The 18,945-nt window shown below is 35.4% G+C and overlaps 3 protein-coding genes across 7 annotated transcripts; 1 reads left to right on the forward strand and 2 right to left on the reverse strand.

The window, feature by feature from the left end:
* Positions 1-1,331: 1,331 nt before the first annotated feature.
* LOC121972632 (nucleolin 2-like) lies at positions 1,332-8,033 on the forward strand. Its single transcript, XM_042524283.1, has 10 exons — positions 1,332-1,489; positions 1,843-3,194; positions 3,282-3,315; positions 4,044-4,120; positions 5,622-5,707; positions 5,771-5,834; positions 6,023-6,452; positions 7,240-7,349; positions 7,601-7,631; positions 7,711-8,033. The coding sequence occupies exons 2-10, from the start codon at positions 1,878-1,880 to the stop codon at positions 7,821-7,823; spliced, it is 2,262 nt and encodes a 753-aa protein (XP_042380217.1). The 5' UTR covers positions 1,332-1,489; positions 1,843-1,877; the 3' UTR covers positions 7,824-8,033.
* Positions 8,034-8,494: 461 nt separating this feature from the next.
* LOC121970606 (WD40 repeat-containing protein HOS15-like) lies at positions 8,495-15,230 on the reverse strand. 5 transcript variants are annotated; one of them, XM_042521411.1, is made up of 14 exons: positions 14,985-15,210; positions 13,904-14,049; positions 13,475-13,817; positions 12,380-12,474; positions 12,261-12,307; positions 11,291-11,441; positions 11,060-11,123; positions 10,444-10,602; positions 10,215-10,336; positions 9,990-10,064; positions 9,607-9,660; positions 9,466-9,533; positions 9,137-9,211; positions 8,495-9,055 (listed from the first exon to the last, which is right to left on the reverse strand). In XM_042521411.1, exons 1-14 carry the CDS (start codon positions 15,049-15,051, stop codon positions 8,818-8,820), a joined length of 1,704 nt encoding a protein of 567 aa, XP_042377345.1. In that variant the 5' UTR covers positions 15,052-15,210; the 3' UTR covers positions 8,495-8,817. The 5 variants fall into 5 exon arrangements, 4 of the variants coding, with proteins under 4 accessions (XP_042377345.1, XP_042377346.1, XP_042377347.1 ...); XM_042521412.1 differs by lacking the exon at positions 14,985-15,210 and adding an exon at positions 14,805-14,974; XM_042521413.1 differs by lacking the exon at positions 14,985-15,210 and adding an exon at positions 14,805-14,836 and having other exon boundaries at positions 13,942-14,049.
* A 127-nt stretch (positions 15,231-15,357) lies between these two features.
* On the reverse strand, positions 15,358-18,555 carry LOC121970607 (soluble inorganic pyrophosphatase 6, chloroplastic-like). Its single transcript, XM_042521415.1, has 5 exons — positions 18,078-18,555; positions 17,339-17,439; positions 17,045-17,226; positions 16,230-16,328; positions 15,358-15,691 (listed from the first exon to the last, which is right to left on the reverse strand). The coding sequence occupies exons 1-5, from the start codon at positions 18,506-18,508 to the stop codon at positions 15,599-15,601; spliced, it is 906 nt and encodes a 301-aa protein (XP_042377349.1). The 5' UTR covers positions 18,509-18,555; the 3' UTR covers positions 15,358-15,598.
* Positions 18,556-18,945: the final 390 nt, after the last annotated feature.

Consider the following 18,945-nt stretch of genomic DNA (forward strand, 5'->3'; position numbering starts at 1 on the left):
TAGAAAATAATTATGCCATTTATTATCTATTATGTTTTATCAATCAAATTCACTAATAATAATAATAATAATAATAATAATAAAATTCTAGTGCAAACCTTTGATATTATTTAGAAACAATTTAATTTAAGCGCAGTTATTATTCAGGAATATATGATTCGATCTTCCGTTCTAATATATTTATAGATATATTTTTTAAAAAAAATGGGGTGGGGTGTATAATCATGTGATGTTGTGCTTCTGGACCGTTCGCAGTTAGCACTTCCTGATTTACCATGGCAGTTAGTGGAAAGCTTCCGTGAGATCGAACCGGTTGTCATAGGTTCAATGTTACCTGATTCAATATATTTTACCCTCGGGGCTACGATATAGTGGAAGGGCACCAAGTTGTCATCCTAGTATCCGAAGTTTGATTCTCAGCTACGGCGTATTTGTAAGGATTTTTCTTTCAAATGAGGTACACAACAACGGGATGCTGGATTTCTGGGTCGTCTTGAGCTAGTATTTCCTGATTTATTCTGATAGTCGATAGAAAGCTTCCGTGGGGTTGGACTGATTGTCATAGGTTCGATGTTACCTAGTTCAATGTTTTTGCCCTCGTAGCTATGGTGCTGCAAAAGAACACTAAGTTGTCATCCAGACGTCTACGATTTGATCCCCCAACTCTAACATATTTATAGGAATTTTTTTTTCTAAATGGAGTGTGCAATCACATGATGCTGAACTTTTAGGCAAACTGTTACGAGCGCTTTCTGATTTATCCTGATATTTGGTGGAAAACTTCCATGAGGTCATGTCAATCGCCCCAGATTCAGTGTTATCTGGTTTAACATTTTAACCCTAGGTTGGCTCAATTAGTAAGTGTATAAGATAATAATTGTAATGATTGGGAGTTAAAACTGAACACAAGATTTTATCCCTATGCGGATCTCCACCCATATACTTGTAAATTTGGATCTCTATTAAACTCTTTCCTAGTGACGTGGAACAGTGATAAGGGGCTGCTAACCTAGCGGTACCACATTTTTATAAATGTTTTAAAATAATTAGATCATATAATTTATTTTAAATTTTTTTTAATTCTGTCTTAACTTATATAGTTTATGTTAATACGACACTTTCCAAAGATGAATATTATTAGGAAATTTATACTTTATTATCGAGAAAATTTCATCAATATATGATTATTTTAGGAAAATTCATTTCACTAATGAAAATTACATACTTTCTAAAACATCTTCTCTAGTTTTGAAATATTATCAAATATCCAAATAATTCTTTATCGAGGGTCTTAAAAAGGCATATAAACTTTTTGGGAAGGAAATGAAAATTTCCATTTATTATTTCTACGCAGCAGTGGCAGAGCAGCTGCAGACAAAGCAGCGGTTTCGTACGAGGGATAGGGAGGGAACGAGTAGCGGGCGAGTTTGAACTATTGCTCCCCAAATTCCCAGCTTTTGATCGCTCTCAGCTCGAGAATCTGCATCAGGTGCCTGCTCTAGTCGGTTTCTATCGGATTATACGTGTTTTTTTCGTCGTTTTAGCTACGATTTATCTGTTGTTTTGAGCAAGGTCGATGATGTTAGGGTTTTGAAAACTAGCGTTGAAATTGTTCTTTCGCCTCCTGGTTTACCATATGTATGCCTCGTGTCTAGTGCATGTGGCAGATTGTGAAGATAGGGTTTCGAAATCCATAATTAGGTTTTTGCTCGTCGGAAGTTGCTGTGGTTTTTGTTTGCTTTTCAATTTACTGTTCATATTTGTAAAATTAACTGTTTTCGTTCTGTAGATGTATAGAATTTCTTCTGCGTGTTAAAGTTTCGATCTTGCTGTGTTATTTAGGTTGGGTTACGGTTCTAGCGTCTAGACCTGTTGGGATGGCAGAAGATAAACCGCCTCCTGAAGGTAATACTCGAGTATATGTTGATTCTGAAGAGCAGGACATGAAACATAAAAGCGACACAGTGGAAGATACTACAATATTGAATGGATCTGGTCCTCTGGAGCCAAAGAATGTTGCGTCTGACTCTGGAGATACAGGAAATAAAAGTGAAGGTAACAAAGATGAGGATGGTGAAGAGATGCATATTGAAGAAAATGGAACTGCAAAAGAAAATGATATTGGAGAGTCAAAAGAAGATGACACAATTGAGGATGCAGGACATATGCAAAAAGAAAGTAGTGGAGAAGAATTGAAAGAAGACAACCCAATTGGGGATGCAAAACCTGTGCAAAAAGAAAGTAGTATAGAAGAATCAAAAGAAAATAGCACAATTGAGGACGCAAGACCTATGCAAAAAGAAAGTAGTATAGAAGAATCTAAAGAGGACAAACCAATTGAGGATGCAAAACCTGTGCAAAAAGAAAGTGGTATAGAAGAATCAAAAGAGGATGGCCCAATTGAGGATGCGAGACTTGTGCAGAATGGAAGTACTGTAGAAGAATCAGAAGAAGACACAATTGAGGATGGAAGACCTGTGCAAAAAGAAATTACTATAGAAGAGTTGAAAGATGATGATCAGATTGAGAGTGCAGATACAACAGCCACAGAAAATGATGTACAAGAAACAAAAGATAAAAAAGAGATTGATGATACAATTGCTACTGCTGAGGATATGGAAATGGTTGATGAAGAAGGTGATCAAGCAATGGAGCATGCGACTACTACCACTACACAAACAAATGATGTAGAAGAATCAAAAGAAGACATAAAGAATGAGGACCCAAGTACTGCGGAATCTAAGGATGGGAAGAAGATTGATGTGGAAGGCGATAACATAACAGTTGTCAACCATGGAAAAATATTTGTTATGGAAGGTGATAAGAAAATTGCAGGTGAGGATGTGGAAATGGCAGATGCAGAGGATGACAAAAATGTGGGAGTGGAAAAAGAAGAGAAGGGTGTGGAGCAAGAAGCAAAGCAGGTAGAATCAAAAAATTATATGGAGGTTGAAGAAAATGGTAGTACTGACCAGAAGGACAATGACGATAAAGATGCTGTAGGGTTTAAGAGAAAAAGATCACGGGTAGAGAAAACAGAGAGAAAAGGAAGCGAAAGTGCAACAAAAGCCATGGAGTTACTAAATAGTCCTATTACTTCATCCATTGAACGCCCTGTGCGTCAGAGAAAATCTGTAGAGAGATTGGTAGAAGTAATTGAAAATGAGGCACTGAGGGAGTTTCAAGTTGAAAAGGTGTTTTACTAGTCATTTATTTTTTTAATCTTGCTTTTTGAGGTTGATATTTCAATCAATGAATACCTGAGATCTCTATGGTTACAGGGACGTGGCACTCCATTGAAGGATATACCAAGTGGTATGCTATTTCTGATATAGTCCTATTTACAAGTTTCATATTGTCATTAAGTGAAAACTTTATGTTTCCTCAGATTTTGTTTTCTTCTCTTTGCATCAGTAATTGTCTCCTATTGAGAAGAATTGTTTATGCCTAACTACGGTCTTATCAGTTGGTTTATATGCTCAAATATCTTGTTATTGTCATTTCTTTAACTTTATAACCAACACTCCACATGAATTTGTTGTCTTGCTTATTTAAATATCTTCTTCAGATAAACATAATTCTCTTAGTTCTTGTTTCAAGTAGTTACCATGTGACATTGTTATCCCTATCATGTATGATATACATTTTTACTGTTGCTCTTCATCGGTGAATTAAAAATCTATTCGATAGCCATCTTACTGGTATGTTAGATTTTATCGGGTGAAATAGATAACAAATTGGAAGGATGCATGTATAAGTTATTCTCAATTGTAGGCTTAAATACTTTGTCGCCAATTTTAAAATCTTTATATATATGAACTCTCCCCTCAAACACAAAGAAATATTTTTACTTGCAAATAAAATCCATTGTAAAGATTGTTGACAGGATTCTATTAATTCAACATCTAAAATCCAAAATTGTATCACAGTTTAATCTATTGATGGTACATCCCATATCTTGTAGTTTACTTTCCATTTCCTTCATATCCATCAAGTATGTTCTGATTATATAATATTCCATGCGTGTCTGGCTTCTGTTCCAGTGGCTCACAAACTAGCAAAGAAGAAACCTGATGATATTAAATTGATACATCATACCCTCTTTGGAAGGAGAGGAAAGGTATTGAGTATTCCTTCTTTTTTCTCTATAGTATGCTATCATTCTTTCTGATTGCTACTACTGTTGGTTCAGGAGTGTTGCACTTTTGATAAGTATTATCCTTAAGTTGTTTGCAATATAAGTATTATGTTGTTTTCAGATAATTGGTCTATTTTCTAATAGCTCAAGCTTTTGGGAGTGGTGATTAGTTAATTAACTTTAACACGGTAGGCTTTGAATTTCACCTAAAAAAAAAAACATCAGTTTATTGGAGCAATAAGGTGATAACGCCCACCCCACGCGGCCTGTATTCCCCAGGTAAATGACGGGGGCAGTTTTGCCCTAGCACAACCGCCCTTTGCATGGAAAAAAAACAGTTCATGCATTGAGAGGTTGAGGCTAATCAAGTCTAGTATCCACTCACACATGAAGGGGAGTATTAACAATATAAATATATAAATTGACCTCTTTCATAATAGCTCAAACTTTTGAGTAGAGAGGCAAGCTAATCAATATGGTTTACAATATAAGTATCATGTTTTCTGATTGGTTTATAATTTGTTTATAGTGGTTAGGTTGACTTTCAAATGATTTAATGCTGCCTCAATATTCTACAATTTGACTGCAAAAGTGTGTTAATACTTAATAGTTCATAATATTGCATATCGTGCTTCTTCTTGGTTTATTGGAATTATTCTGAACTTTGGTATTTGCATGAAGCTGTGATTTTCCATATTGCATATTTTTGGTTTTCCTAGATTTTTTTTTCTAAACTTTTGAGAGTACTATTTTTATTAAGTGAGTGTTTTTGGGAAACACATCGTTTTATTTTCGAATTTCCACATTATATTTGATTTAGTTGAAAGTAATAATCAGATAATTGACTTTTTTCATTAAGTGGATCCTTCAATGATAAGGAAAAAAATGAACGCAAAAGAGGTGGCAACCTAATATAAATCATATAACCTTGATTCTTGTACATCTTGCTAGGTTGATAGCCCTTGCTAGGTCTTTATCAATCTCTTACTATACCCACAAGGAATCTAAGCCTAAGATAACTACAAAAAGAAAAGATTATTTGTCCTTGCTTTCTTATTTTTCCAGCTTCTCTTATAGATGCTATGTTAGGGCACACGCGCCAGTAACCTACATAATTACACAGTTGTCAATCTGAACAAACATTCACAATTATTCTATCTTTCTTGTTACCATGCAATGTGATAAGAGTACCTCAATTTGTTGAAACCCTCCAACAATGACTGATGTTGTGGCAATTGTGCTTCTCTTACCTTGTGCTGTGAATGGTTTTTTCTAAGGTCTATCTTGCATGTGAATCAAAACTTTTCACTTGATGTTCTCAATCTAGTGAGTCTTGAAAGAAGGCTTAATTCTAGTTAGTACCTCAAGTTTGTGTAATTGCAAGTATACTGCTGTTATTTGTACCTATAGACTAAATGCATCAGTCTCAATTACAGCATCACCAATGTATTTTTAAAAGATAGTTGATATGATTTTATTGCAGGCAGTGAATTTCAAACATCATATCCTCCAGTTTTCAGGTTTTGTATGGCATGAAAGTGATGAAAAAAAAGAGATTATTCTAAAATTGTTGCTTTAGTCTTCATGGAGTTTGTTCTATTGCCTTCATTTCCTAAGTTTTTTTTTGGGTAGCAATCAACAAAATCCAAAAAACGTGAGAGAGCGGCCAAGGGAAGTTCTTCAAAGAGAATGGATGGTGCACATTCAAAGAGGTCCAGGAAGGTTTGTATCAGAAAAATGAACTTCACAATCAGCATTATGTCATTCTATGTGTTCTTCCTTTTGCATTTCAAAATTTCTTGATTGTCTCAGTTATTAATATTTGATTGTGTAGCTTGTTTGTGGTAACGGATAAATGTATTAGCTGATGTCTTTGATTTGCAGAAAGCGAACAGAGATGATTCCTCTCTGAGCGAGGGTGATAAAAGCTTACCAGAAATGAACGATGAAGATGAAGTCAATGATAACAATCCTCGTAAAGGCAAAGCAATTGAGCATTCTGAGAGTGAAGATGACGAGAAAGAAACTTATGATATGATTGAAGAAGATGAACATCAAAAAGAGGATCTAGGAAAGGGTGACACAAATAAGAAGAGAGTTTCCAAACAGAGGGAAAAGGTTGGGACCGACTCCAAGGTAGAGTCTGTTTCTGCAACTACCAAGGGTTCTACTAAACCATCATCTTCCATACTTGCCAAAACCAAGGATGGTGATGATGATCTAGGTGCAAAGGTCTTCTCTAGGAAGAAGAAAATGTCTGATTCACCCAAGAAAAAGTCAACTATTAGATCAGCAAAGAACGAAAAGGATACTGGTAATCTATCAGCCATAAATTTTCATGATTAAAGTACAGTGATATTGTTGAGCACTATAATTTATCTGACTACTGGATTGATGGGTTTTCTATGAGCTATGCCAACCACTTTTCTATTTACCCGCACCATTAACATTATGCTCTGTTAAAAAAGGTATGCTAAGATAGAGATGATATTTTCAAATGTTACATCACCTACATGTCGCATTAGGAAGTAAATGAAGGCTCAAAAGCCTACTCACTAACACACTTAGTGTTCTGGTCTCATCCTAGTCAATCTCTTTCAGTTTTCCATTTGGCTTGTCTCCTCATGATGCTGTCATTTTAAGTTTCAGTCTCTTTGTTGGGTCGTTGATCGATCTTATTTTTGCAATTATGGAAATATTGCTTAGTTGATATTTCTCCTGTCACAAATCTTTTTTCCCACATGTCACCTTTTCCTTGGAGTAAGTATTTTATTCTTGTTGGCTCTGAAGCGACTTTATACATTCTATTATCATTTTTGTGTATCTTTAATTCAATGGTACTGGCAACATCTTTGTTAACTCGATCTTGAAGTTGTTTAAATCAGCCTGGTTTGACAATACTTGCAATAGCTTTTTGTCCATGACAATGTATATTTTCTTGTCTATAATATTATTGGCAAATTTTTAGTGATTTTTGTTTTCTTCAATATTATTATTTTTTACTCCTTATTAGAGCTTTGACTTCTGGTGATTTTTGTCTTGGACTTGTGGGCAATTAGTTTTGTTGCAATTATTCTGAAATGCATTCTCTTTTGATCAAGGTAAAAAGGCTGGTAAAGACAATGTAGCAAAATCCAAGGTCCAACAGCCTGGTAAGGAGGAACTAAGAAAGAAAGTATGCGAAATTTTGAAGGAAGTTGACTTTAATACGGTGAGTTACTTGTACGAAGATTGTTTTTTGTAGATTGCTACAGTTTTGCACTCAACTTGTTAGATTGTAAATTTTTAGTAAAATGCCTAAATTATCCTATTAGTAATTTTTTTTATAGGAGCTACTTTTTATGATTATGATGATGCTTTTGGTAAAATATCCGTAGTATTGGTGCTCTCTTCTATTTTCAAACAAATTCCCAGTTGTTTGGATCTTATACTCGCTTGAGTGACCAATTTTGCTTGTTTCAGGCAACTTTCACAGACATTCTGAAGCTGTTAGGTATATATTATCTTCAGAACTATTACTTGTTTCTTTATTTTCGATCCATCAACTAATTTTGACAACAATTTTCTGTCAGCTACGCATTACAAAGTGGATCTGACCTCACGAAAAGCATCAATAAAACTCATAATCCAAGAGGAGCTGACCAAATTGGCTGAAGCTGAAGAGGAGGAGGATGATGAAGACTAGGAGGCGAAGCAGAAAAGATGTGTTTTTTAACTAGCAAGTCCACTCATGTAACGTTCTAATTTACTTGTAGCCACAATGTGTTTTTATTCGTAGGTGTAGATGTATCTGTGATAATTATGGGGTTCTGGTTGTAAACTAAACAATGAAAATTTTTATAGTTTCGGTGTATTTGTTTAGTGTTAATGGACCAAGTTTATTTTATTTCTGACATGATCAAAACTCAAGGATGTTTGTGTTTCCATATATTCCCTAATTTTTAGGGCCATAAATGAGTTTGGATAAAGTTTTATGTTGTTTAAAGTTATTTGATAAGATAGTTGAGTTTAAAATGAATTAAATTGTTGGAATGATGGTTCATAATTGAGTTTTGGTTAAATAATATAAATTTATTTATTTATTTAAAAAAATTAGTGTGAGTAAAATAAAATCATCATCTTAGCCGCCACTCTAAAATAGTCCCACATATCTTAAAAGGGGAAAAATTATAAGAGTTTATTTAACTTTAGTTGACCGATTTTCCTAGATAAGAGACATGAGATAATCTAAAATAATGTTTGCACCTATCAAATATCAAATAATTCCTCTCTAATGATAATTCCTACCTCGGTATTAACTCGGCTACATCCGCGAAGCTTTATCATTTTCAAGTATAGTTCTCATGGATTTTAATAAATTTAAACTCGATTTGTGTTTCGTTATAATTTAAATATCCTTAGTTTGAGAATTCCTATCATTTTACACGTCATATTATTTGTACGTTGCACTTACAAATATATACTGATAAAAAGGAAGAGAAAAAAAATTTAAAAAAACAAAAAACCTTTGCTACAAACTGATGACCCTGAGTCTCACAATGTTGCTCGGTTGTGACCTAGCAGATTAAAAAAACCTCTGCCTAGTGACTCAAAGCCTGTTCAGTAAGGTTTGGTCAACCTCTGCCCTATCAGATATACAAACTTCTTATTATCGCAACCTTCACAATTGACTATACATTCTACATCCGGAAGTCCATGACAGTGATGATATTGTTCAGGAAAAGCATCTTGTCGGAGAAACACGCCGCTACCTTGTCACCTTCCCTGTTCCAGCATACCTCAAAGATGCCGCCTGGCCCCTGGTAAGTCTTCAGTAACCTCCCTTCTTTTATGGACCATATGTGCAGCGACCGATCCAACGCTCCGCTCGCCAAGTATTCACCATTTGGACTAAATGCTATAGAATATACAGCGTCCCTAGTATTTGTGCAATAGATGGAAATATACAGTTATTAGTATAAGAGAGGAATGATGAGATCAAGTAATGGTAGACTTTACTTGTGACCATTCAAGCTGCAAAGAAGGTGTCCATGCTCGATGTCCCACAATTTAATCGTAGAGTCATAAGACGCACTGCAATGGTGTGGAAGTTATCAGTAATGTGATCAAAGGCATCTGCAAGCAAGTCGTATGACTATGCTGAGGTTCGCAAGATAGTTTAAGACGTAAAGCTACAAAAAGAAAGGTTGAACATCAAACACTCTACAAGGAGAAGGCTGATTGGAATGTTTCTACGATCCAGAGCAAAGTACGAAGAAAGCAAGCTACGGTTGTAATTTGTTCCCGGGACGAAGGTATATACCCAATTGTGCAAAGAAATTACTCACGTAGCGAGAACTTGATTTGAAGTATTTGTGCACGGACCAATTGGCCTCCATCTAATTGTGTATATTTCCTGAAAATGAAAACCACAGTGACATGAGCGAGTAGAAAGAGTAAAACAATTTAAACAAATGAAAGATTAGAACCTTGCTATGATCTCTGAAATCATGCAAATATTTATCCTCCTTCAGACTCCATATCTGTATATTATTCACAGAAAGTCATAAAACATAAATGGGCCAAAAAGTAAAGTGGAAAAATAAGATTCATTGATCTACAAAAGACAATTAAATATAAAATTTAATCAGTTTGCATATCTATATTTATTTATTTATCTGGAACAATAACAACTTTTGAAATGATAGCTTATAGTTGCTCGAGCAAAGATGAGTTGAATTTTAGTGCAGATTGGGTTACAATCTAGCTAAATTTGTAAACGAATTTATTGTACAACTTGCAAATATCAAAAGTTATTCACATATTGAAAGATTAAGCTGCAGAAAAATTCTTCTCTAACATGTTTATTTACCTTTGCAGTCCCATCATCAGAGCATGAAGCCAATAGGGTGTGAGTTGGATCCCATTTAGCAGCATTAACTTCGGCCTAAATGAAAAGGTAAAAAATTGATTCAAGGAAAGATGAAATGTATCATTATTTGCACAAAGGCAGTTAAAATCCTAACGATTAAAATTGCACCCAGGTAAGCATGTTAAGGTGCATTTGATCCAAGATTAGAACGAACAATAGTTATACCTTGTGGCCAGAAAAAGCCTTCAACGGGCAAGTCTCACCAACCTTGCAAACATAGATCATGTTGTCGGCAGAGCATGAGGCAAAAGTACAATTGCTTTTCCAATCAATGTCAAATATTGGCGCTGGAAAACAATATTGGCATCTACTACAGTGAGCCTTGTTTAGCTGAAGTTAGGACATTTAAAAAATTCACACTTCGATGTCTCACTGATATAAGAAAAACAAGTACCTGAATGAAATTTAAATTGTTGTTTGCATTCCCAAGTATTTGTATCCCACACAATAGTAGTTTTGTCAACACTGCCACTTAGGAGGAAATCACCCTTCTTGTTCCATTTTAGTGAGAAAATGGCTCCTTCATGTTTCGCTAATGTGCTTCTCAGTTCTCCTGTTAACCATCCAAAGAAGGAAAACTAAAACCTCATCCAAAAAACATGATTTTGGATATAACAAAGGCAAAGCAAGGAAGGGTGTTTTTTTTATGACTATTATAGTTCAGTTATGCATCTCTTTACCTTGTTAGAGAAAAGATATTAAGATGGTATCATAAATCATGTCACTGAGGACAATTTTTCGGTAATCAACATAGAGTAATATCATAATCAGATCAGCCGCCCTCTTAGTGAAATCTAAATAAACTCCTTGTTTTTTAACTTATGTGTAGATTAAGATTGAAAATGTTATATCAACAATGTGAAAGAACTTAAAACATGAGTAACATTAAAAACTCTATCTTCTTCACCAGCCCAACAAAAATTATAATCTCCATAAAAAATATAAGGTGGAAGGAAAACATAACCCTAAAATTTAAAAGAGAACATCCAGCTATGCAAAAGTATATTTACCATCTGGGCTCCATACTCTTGCTTCTCCATCGTAGCAACCAGTAGCAAGTAAAGAACCACCATCCTGTTAGACAAATAAATATGAAAGTAACATCAAATGGTGTTCATAAGGTATCACAGAACAGTTCTAGAGCAGCAGCATCGCTCAAATTGAACCATAAAAACTGCAGTGATAAATGAAAACAGATCTAATAGTTAAAAACAAAAAATGGTCCAAGATGCAAAGCTTACGTTCCAGTCTAGGGTAGTGACATCTTTGCACTTCTCATTTGCTCTACCCTTGAAATGTTTAAGGATATGAACATTTGAAGGTAAAATTTGCACATCTTTGCAGGATGGACCATCTGGAACTTTCCAAATCCTTGCAGTTGAATCACCAGACCTACATTTCAAATACATATCATATTTAAGACGCAAAGTTAGAACAAGATAGTATAAAATTGTCAAAGAATTCAGTGCAAAAGCTTATCATTCTTGAAGGTACGGGTAAATTATCAAATTTAACCAAACACCACAAAGACCAAAGCAAACATCCTGAGGTATCATAAATCGCAAGTGTTAAACGGCATGAGGATCTATGGTAGCTTGTCTTGTTCATGCAGGTAACAAATATTAGTTCAAGTTCAAATAGGAACTCTAATGGGGAACAATCATGGTGACAATTGGTTTGGGGCTACCTAATTAATCAAATTAAATTGAGTATGGTGTGACATTTTCCAAAGTGAACTAAGTCACCCTGTGATTTTGACTTAAATCACCTTAATAGTCATTTTGCACTAAAAAATAAGCTAGACACCTCAAAAGCCATAGATATGGTTTTCAGTTTAAAATATTATGTTTTGTATCTTGAAGATGTTTTTTTAAAAAAAAATCAATTTGGTGGTCATTTACCATTAAAAGATACATTATTGAGGATAACAATGGGGTTTTGAAGAGGTGTCAAGAGAAAAGATGATTATAAAAATTAATAATAACAAAGAACCTCAATAAATCATCCTAATTATCCTTTCCATATAATCTCATCAAGGCTATAAGTGTAGAATGTCACATTTACAATTTTTTTTTTGGATAACCTATAACCACTATTATCTCAACATCCTCCATGGCACTAATTTAGCTTTATAAAATATAAACACAGAACAGTGTAGCTAAAAGTACTTCTAATAGGCTCATATTTATGCTCTGAATAAGAAATTCTCACCCGGAGGCAAGAAGTGAGCCAGCTGGGCTCCATGCACAAGCAAATATCTAAAGAAATATTTAGCACAAAGTAAGAATATTATCCAAAACGAAAACTTGAAAATAAGCATGGAAACAAACCTCAGAACCATGTCCTTCCAAGATGGTCACTTCAGAAGACGAGATCTCACAAGCTAAAGATTGAGAACTAGGTGTGTTGTCCATTTGTTTTGGCCCTACAAGAATAAAAAAACAAGTAATTGAGTTTACTAAGACAAATAAATGCAAGTGAACAATTAATTTTCCACAAAAAAGTATGCACATATATACTTGGTGAATATGCCTCAATCTAGTATATTGTCAGGTTATGTCATCAGTTCATCACCAAGAATTTTTTTTTAACAAATTACATATACATGTCATAAAGGACATGCAACTGTTATTAAACATATAATTCGACTACAAAGTTCTCCTTCCCAGAATAAGTAAAGAAGAGATAAAGCATATGTCTAAGAGCTTTGTTACAGGGAAGGTCTCATATTATGCATTAATATTCCTTAATTGATAATGAACAGCAACTGTTATTCAAAAATTGTTGAAATGGTTGCTTAGATATGCTTCAGCCACTTTGGATTATGTGTGGATTGTCAACTTCCTAAGATATGATTCATCTCTTTTGTACTGTTGCTGGTGTGACTTTCAGTAACTCTGTCAAGAGCATAGTCAGTGATCAGGGGTGATGTGACAAGACTGTATATATGCATCTTCCATAGTTATCTAATATATGAGACAGGTCCATCCTCATGAACACTATTAATTCAACAATAAGTCTATTAGTTCAAATGAGAAAAAAAGCCAATTTAAATTTTAGATAAAGATTAATGCTGTTGTGGGATTAGAAAGGGATTATACCCGACATATCAAGCTAATTAGTATGCCAACAAGACAAATATAACATGATAAAAAAATCATGCACCCAACAAGAAAATTGATTAAGAAGTTTACTTGATTTTTTTTTTCTGTATTTTGATCTACTATTCATTTCTTTGGGGATACAAGTCCAACTGCACAAGTGAATTGAATTGGTTACTGAAATAAGTGTAATTTAAAAGAAATGAAGTAGCATTTAAAACCCAAGACAAATAGATGATAGATCCTTAGTAGACTACATATATAGTCGTGTAACCTAAGAAGTTGTCCAGGAGGCTTTTTATGGAGTAATGAAAGAGACTTCACCCCTAGAAACTTTATGCTTTCCAAGTTTACTCTTTACTTTGGATTGGGAATGTCGCTTTTCCATTTTCATCACCCTTTCCTTAACCTTCCCTTGGTCATCATCCACATCCATCTTATCTTTATCGTCTTCTTGATCTCCATCTTTCTTTTGCCTTCCTCCTGGTGTCTCACCTTTAAATTGTTCTTGTTCTCGAGCATGCACATTATCTTTAATTCTATCAGATTCCTTCTGAATCTTTTCTTTTCTCTTAGCTTTTACCATTATTTGTAGTTCATCTACACTCTTTGTGATGAGATCCAAAGGTTGCAAAAAGGAAAAGTCATCTTCAGAATCTACATCATTCTGGCAAATTTCAAGAATCACAAGTGGTGGTTATCAACATACTCAAAAACAAAAGAAAACATGGCTGACAAGAAGGACATGCATACATTATCTAAGTTAGCTTCCATTTTAACATACTGCAGACCTTTTTGTACTAGGGTGACAAGAGCATCTGGTGGAACTAGATTTCCATCAATGGCAAAATTGTGAATGCCAGCTTCATATCCCAAAACAAATGATGCATGAGTCAAACCTGTTAAAGCCACCAGGTTAGCAATGTCACACCAAGCCATCTTTTCTACAAACATAAACTCTTATCAAAGGCTCTACGTGATAGCAACTTTGAGTATTAAAGAAAAATGAGTAGATTGGAAAAAGTAGTCAACTTGAAGCAGAAGAGTAACAGAACATTAAGTTCTCAAAACAAGATATTATTCACATTCGAAAGGAACACTGAAACAGTTAAGCAGATGCACTAACTCGACAGCACCACAATAAGAAAACAACTATTCCTTCCCTGAAAAAAATCAGTTTCCTAAAAACCCCAAGGAACATTATGCATATTGCCACATCTGGGCCATCTGATGGCCACGAGTTATTTCGATGAATTAAACACTTCTTTTCTTAAAAATAAAAAAAAATTGAATTGGACTTGGACAACGAGAGAAATAAACCAATTCCATAACGGTGCTACATTTTAGTCGTCTAGGCACAAGATTACAGATATTGCGGAGTAAATATAAACCAAAGAATGCAACAAAAAAGCTAACATATTCTTAGGGACCCTAATCCACCAATTCTCCATTAAGACGAGAAGAGAGACCACAATCCACCTCTTCAAAACTTATGTGGGCATAACTTATTCAATCAAAATTCTAACAGAACAAACATATTAATTCAAAAATTCATCAAGAACAATAAAGATTAATAAAAAATTCTAATAGTCTTAGAATAAGAAGAGCATTCGCAATCACTCGTGCCCCGATAAAAAGAAGTACAGAAAACAACCCAAAAGGAAGACATCCTCAACGCCATTATTGTCCCTTCGAGTCGCTCCGTCTCTCATCAATCAAACGATTATTTCCCTAGTGATTCAACTACCTAATCGCCTGATAGAGAAGATACTGTATCGGATTCGAGAGGAACGGGAGAGTAATACGACGGAGATCGAGGACAAGAGACGGCGACCTGATTCCTGGAGGTAACGGAAGACGAGGAAGATGAGCTCGGTGGAAGTGATAGTCGAAATCGTCATGGAATCCACGGCCGAGATTGCTGCACCATGAAATGAAATGACAACAAAATCGCATACCGAACTCGATGGTGAACTAGGGCTAAAATACAGGGCCTGGATTCGAATGGCGGCCGGCGAATATATAGGCGCGAGAGTGTTCAGTTAATTCTTGGGAAATTTCCGTTTGTCACCCCCATATTATCGATTTTATCAATTGCATCCCTCTAGAAACATCTACTATTCAAGGTGATATGGATTTTATTGTGGCACATTCGATTCAAAATGATAAGAATTGAAATAATTGTTTATGAGAATTAGAATTTCATATAATATATAATAGAAACATTTATTCGTGAAATGCAATAGATATTTCAGCTGGATTTCAATATTGATGAGTAAAAAAATAAAATAATCAAAATTACTTCCTTAAGAAACACTCCAAAACCGTAGTTTGGATAAATGCTATTCTTTGGTTTTGCATATTCTAAGCACAAATTTGAACTCTTCACCAATAAGCCTTCTTGGCGCTAACCTCGAATAATAATAAATATTATAATTATCATCATAATCATACGAGAGAAAGATCTCCTGCAGGAGCCGATCTTTTCATCAATTTCGCCCAAGATTCATTTGTCTCTGTAATGATCTTCAATGCATAATCCTAAAATACAACACAAGGATAATAAGAATCACGTAAGTGGCAATATGCTTGATTGTATGAAAGAATTTATGGGAGAAATAAAGTTATACTCAATGCATTTAATAATATAATTGTTCATATGGATTTGCATCTTTTGATAATGTAGTGGAAAAGGAAATGTATAGTGTGAAAATATATAAGATAGGATTTAAAGTAACAATATACATCATGATAAATTTAGAAGAAATCTTAAGGAACCTAAAAATAATCTAAGATGGAACAACAAGGCTCAAAGTAAACGGATCCACTTTGGAACTCCGAAAGTTCAAACGAACATTTTGTTATTCTGCAATGCCATTTTAAGGAGCAGATCCAACCCAAAATATTCTCCGCCATTAACATCAACTATTTGTTCAAGGTATCAGATCCAGTAATACTTTCTATGAGATTTAATAATATTAAGCCTATGAGGCATCCAAAACTGCATGTATGTAACAATCAGATAGCAGATTCTGATACTGAATTAGAGAGTGAAAAATGAAAGTCATACAAGAATTACCTTGTTTGCAGCCTTATTGCCAAGACCAAACTTATTGGCAGGCTTTCCATCTGGAATCTTGTAGTCTCTGAACCAGTCTCTTATGGCAGTAAGAGTCCCCTGAAGAAATAAGCCATCAATTGGTAAGGAGCCGTAAACCACAACATATCATGCATTGGAATCATCATTTGTGCATTTCAAAAGAGTGCCAAACTAGCTTTCTTTATAATTATTGAGAACTGTAACACTGTTATTGCTCAACTCTTATATATTCTTTTTTTAAACATGAGTACAGTGTATACTTTTAGACATTCTGTACTAGGTGCTATATATTTGTCGATTAAACACCCTTGAGAAATTCTGAAGAAAGTCCTGCCAGTTGCAAACCAGTGGTCTCGGATATTCAGACACTAAACTTCAAAATTGGTTAGATCAAATCTAAAATAGGAAACAGACTCAGAGAAACATAATTTGCATTTAAGAACAGGTAGCTAAATGGGAAATCCAGTAAGGCCTTAAAAAAAATTTGTTTCAAAACAGTTATATGCTGTTTGGATTACTCGAACGTGTGGGCAGCAGGCCAAACAAAGCACACTTTGGACATGAGATTTTAGGTCATAAAAGAAAAGCTAGAATTCTTAGTATGTTTGAGGTACATATTTATGTGTGTGTGTATATTCAAAGGCAGTTGGTTTTTATATATATAATAAAACCTAGAATCCAGTTATTTATCATAAACATATATAACCAACAAAACAAATGTGCATTTAAGTAATGAGACAATGAAACAGTGGAATATTTGAAAGCTAACTAATTTATGTCAACAGAAACCATACTGGAAAATGTTTCTCGACATCATCAGCATCATTTACAAGTGAAGCTCGAGGATCGTCCAATGAAATTGCAACAATCTTCCAGTCAAGCTCTCCTTCATCAATCATAGCTAAAGCTGCCAAAGGCTTCACTTTGAGAATGTCACCAATGTTAGCACGCCTTTCACCTATTTCTACAACATCAACTGGAAAATGAAAAAACTTAAGACATGACATTGCTGCATTCCGTGATACTTTTGATAGACTATAAAAAATATTCAAAAAGTGACGGCAACAAAAAGAGACATTCTTCTAAACCTGGATCATTATCCCCAAATGCCCCTTCAACTTCTGCATTAGCAAAAGATGGGTCTTCCCACGTCTGAGGAAGCAGTCCATAATTCCAGTTAATGTTGTATCTGAACATAGATGAAAAAACAATTGATCATCAGACAGAAATCATAGTCAAGTATGACAAATAATGAATGGATGACATTTGTGACCAGTCATAAAATCTATCAAAGAACGGACTATCTGTATTATCTAATCCTTTTCAATTAGTTCCATCAGGTAGAGACATGAACTCGAAGAACAGGTTTGCACTTAGCTATGCTTACTGGAATGTACGCAAAATGACTAGTGTTTTGTTTTTTTGAGAAATAAAGATCTCTCATTGTGGTGTAAGTTGCGCTATCAAACTTGGCGTAGGCAATTGACATGGAGAAATGAGAATTTCCATCTGGCTATAAACGTAAATGTAGATCACTCAGATGGTTTGATTGATCATGGTTGTGGGAAAAAAGAGAATGTTAAGAGGATAACCGTGTTGGAGACAATGCGCGGTTCACCTACACTGCACTGACACAAAATCCCGCTTTTAAGAAGTTGCAGTTTCATGCGAAGTTCATTTATGAAAACTTTACTAGAAAACCAATTTCGCAGCATCCAATCCATGCTATTATATATTATATTTGTGATTAAAAAGCAGGAGTTTGACGACCAAAGAAATATCAGGAAAACTAAATAAACCAAGCTAAAGAGTTGCAAATGTCCTCACGGGTAGTATCGGAGCTTCCCCTTCTTGGTGTCCTGCTTTATAGGCGTGTACGCTTCATCGGTGGCGACTTCCATCTTCGCGCTCGTCTCCTTGGGGATCTCCACGATGAAGTTGTAGACCCCGTCGCCTAAGTGCAAGGGCACATCGTGCCACGGCGACATCTTCTTCCCGGATCCGTCGAGGAAGAATACCCGGTAGTCGAGGGTTTCCGGACTCCCTTCCTCCCTGACCTGGAAATCGGATTTGAGGAGGGCAGAGGGGGCGAGGAAGTGCCGCCGGGAGATGAAGGAGACGAGCCTCGGCTTCGCGGATGAGAAGAGGAAGGAAGCTCGGTGGCATGAAGGGGCAGACCGCGAGCGCAATCCGTGGAGGGCGGCGGTGGAGGTGGCGGCGACGAAGCGGTTGGCGGATGCAGTGGCGGCCATCGCCATGAATTGGGAGGAGCGGGGGGCGATGATTGGATTTGGATGGCATCTCCGAGCCGCCGTCACCTGCCTTATAATTGAACCGGATCAAGGACCAGAATCAACCAGATCGGATCAGTTTAACGAAGACTCGGTCTTTTTGAAAAAAAAAAAAAAGTAAAATGAAAAAAGAGAAATTACGGGGGCTTATTCCTGAATGTCTCCAATTATTCAAATTTCATTTTGGCCCCTCTCTTTGTTCCAGAAGAAATAGATGTAGGACCAAGAAGAAGAGTGATGGAAGACGAAAGCGAGACGCTACATTCAATCTCAAGACATTTATCTTATTGGGGAAGAGGACTCAACATGCTGGAAGAAATTTTTTACATGCATCTAACCAGAAATCGAACATGTTCACAGCAATTCTTTTTGGTTCAAAATGGCGAATGGCGAGATGAGATGGA

The sequence above is a fragment of the Zingiber officinale genome, chromosome 4A (genome assembly GCF_018446385.1).
Source record: "Zingiber officinale cultivar Zhangliang chromosome 4A, Zo_v1.1, whole genome shotgun sequence".
Classification (NCBI taxonomy): Eukaryota; Viridiplantae; Streptophyta; class Magnoliopsida; order Zingiberales; family Zingiberaceae; genus Zingiber; species Zingiber officinale.

Coding starts and splice junctions, on each gene's coding strand:
- LOC121972632 (XM_042524283.1), top strand. CDS start 1,878: ATGGCAGAAGATAAACCGCCTCCTGAAGGTAATACTCGAGTATATGTT. Junction 5,708..5,770: donor AAAGAGATTATTCTAAAATT/GTTGCTTTAGTC, acceptor TTTTTTGGGTAG/CAATCAACAAAATCCAAAAA. Junction 5,835..6,022: donor TTCTTCAAAGAGAATGGATG/GTGCACATTCAA, acceptor TTTGATTTGCAG/AAAGCGAACAGAGATGATTC.
- LOC121970606 (XM_042521411.1), bottom strand. CDS start 15,051: ATGACGATTTCGACTATCACTTCCACCGAGCTCATCTTCCTCGTCTTC. Junction 9,534..9,606: donor ATTTCAGAGATCATAGCAAG/GTTCTAATCTTT, acceptor TTTCATTTTCAG/GAAATATACACAATTAGATG. Junction 9,212..9,465: donor TCAAATCAAGTTCTCGCTAC/GTGAGTAATTTC, acceptor ACACCATTGCAG/TGCGTCTTATGACTCTACGA.
- LOC121970607 (XM_042521415.1), bottom strand. CDS start 18,508: ATGGCGATGGCCGCCACTGCATCCGCCAACCGCTTCGTCGCCGCCACC. Junction 17,440..18,077: donor GGGAAGCTCCGATACTACCC/GTGAGGACATTT, acceptor ATCTATGTTCAG/ATACAACATTAACTGGAATT. Junction 15,692..16,229: donor GCAATAAGGCTGCAAACAAG/GTAATTCTTGTA, acceptor GTTGTATTTTAG/GATTATGCATTGAAGATCAT.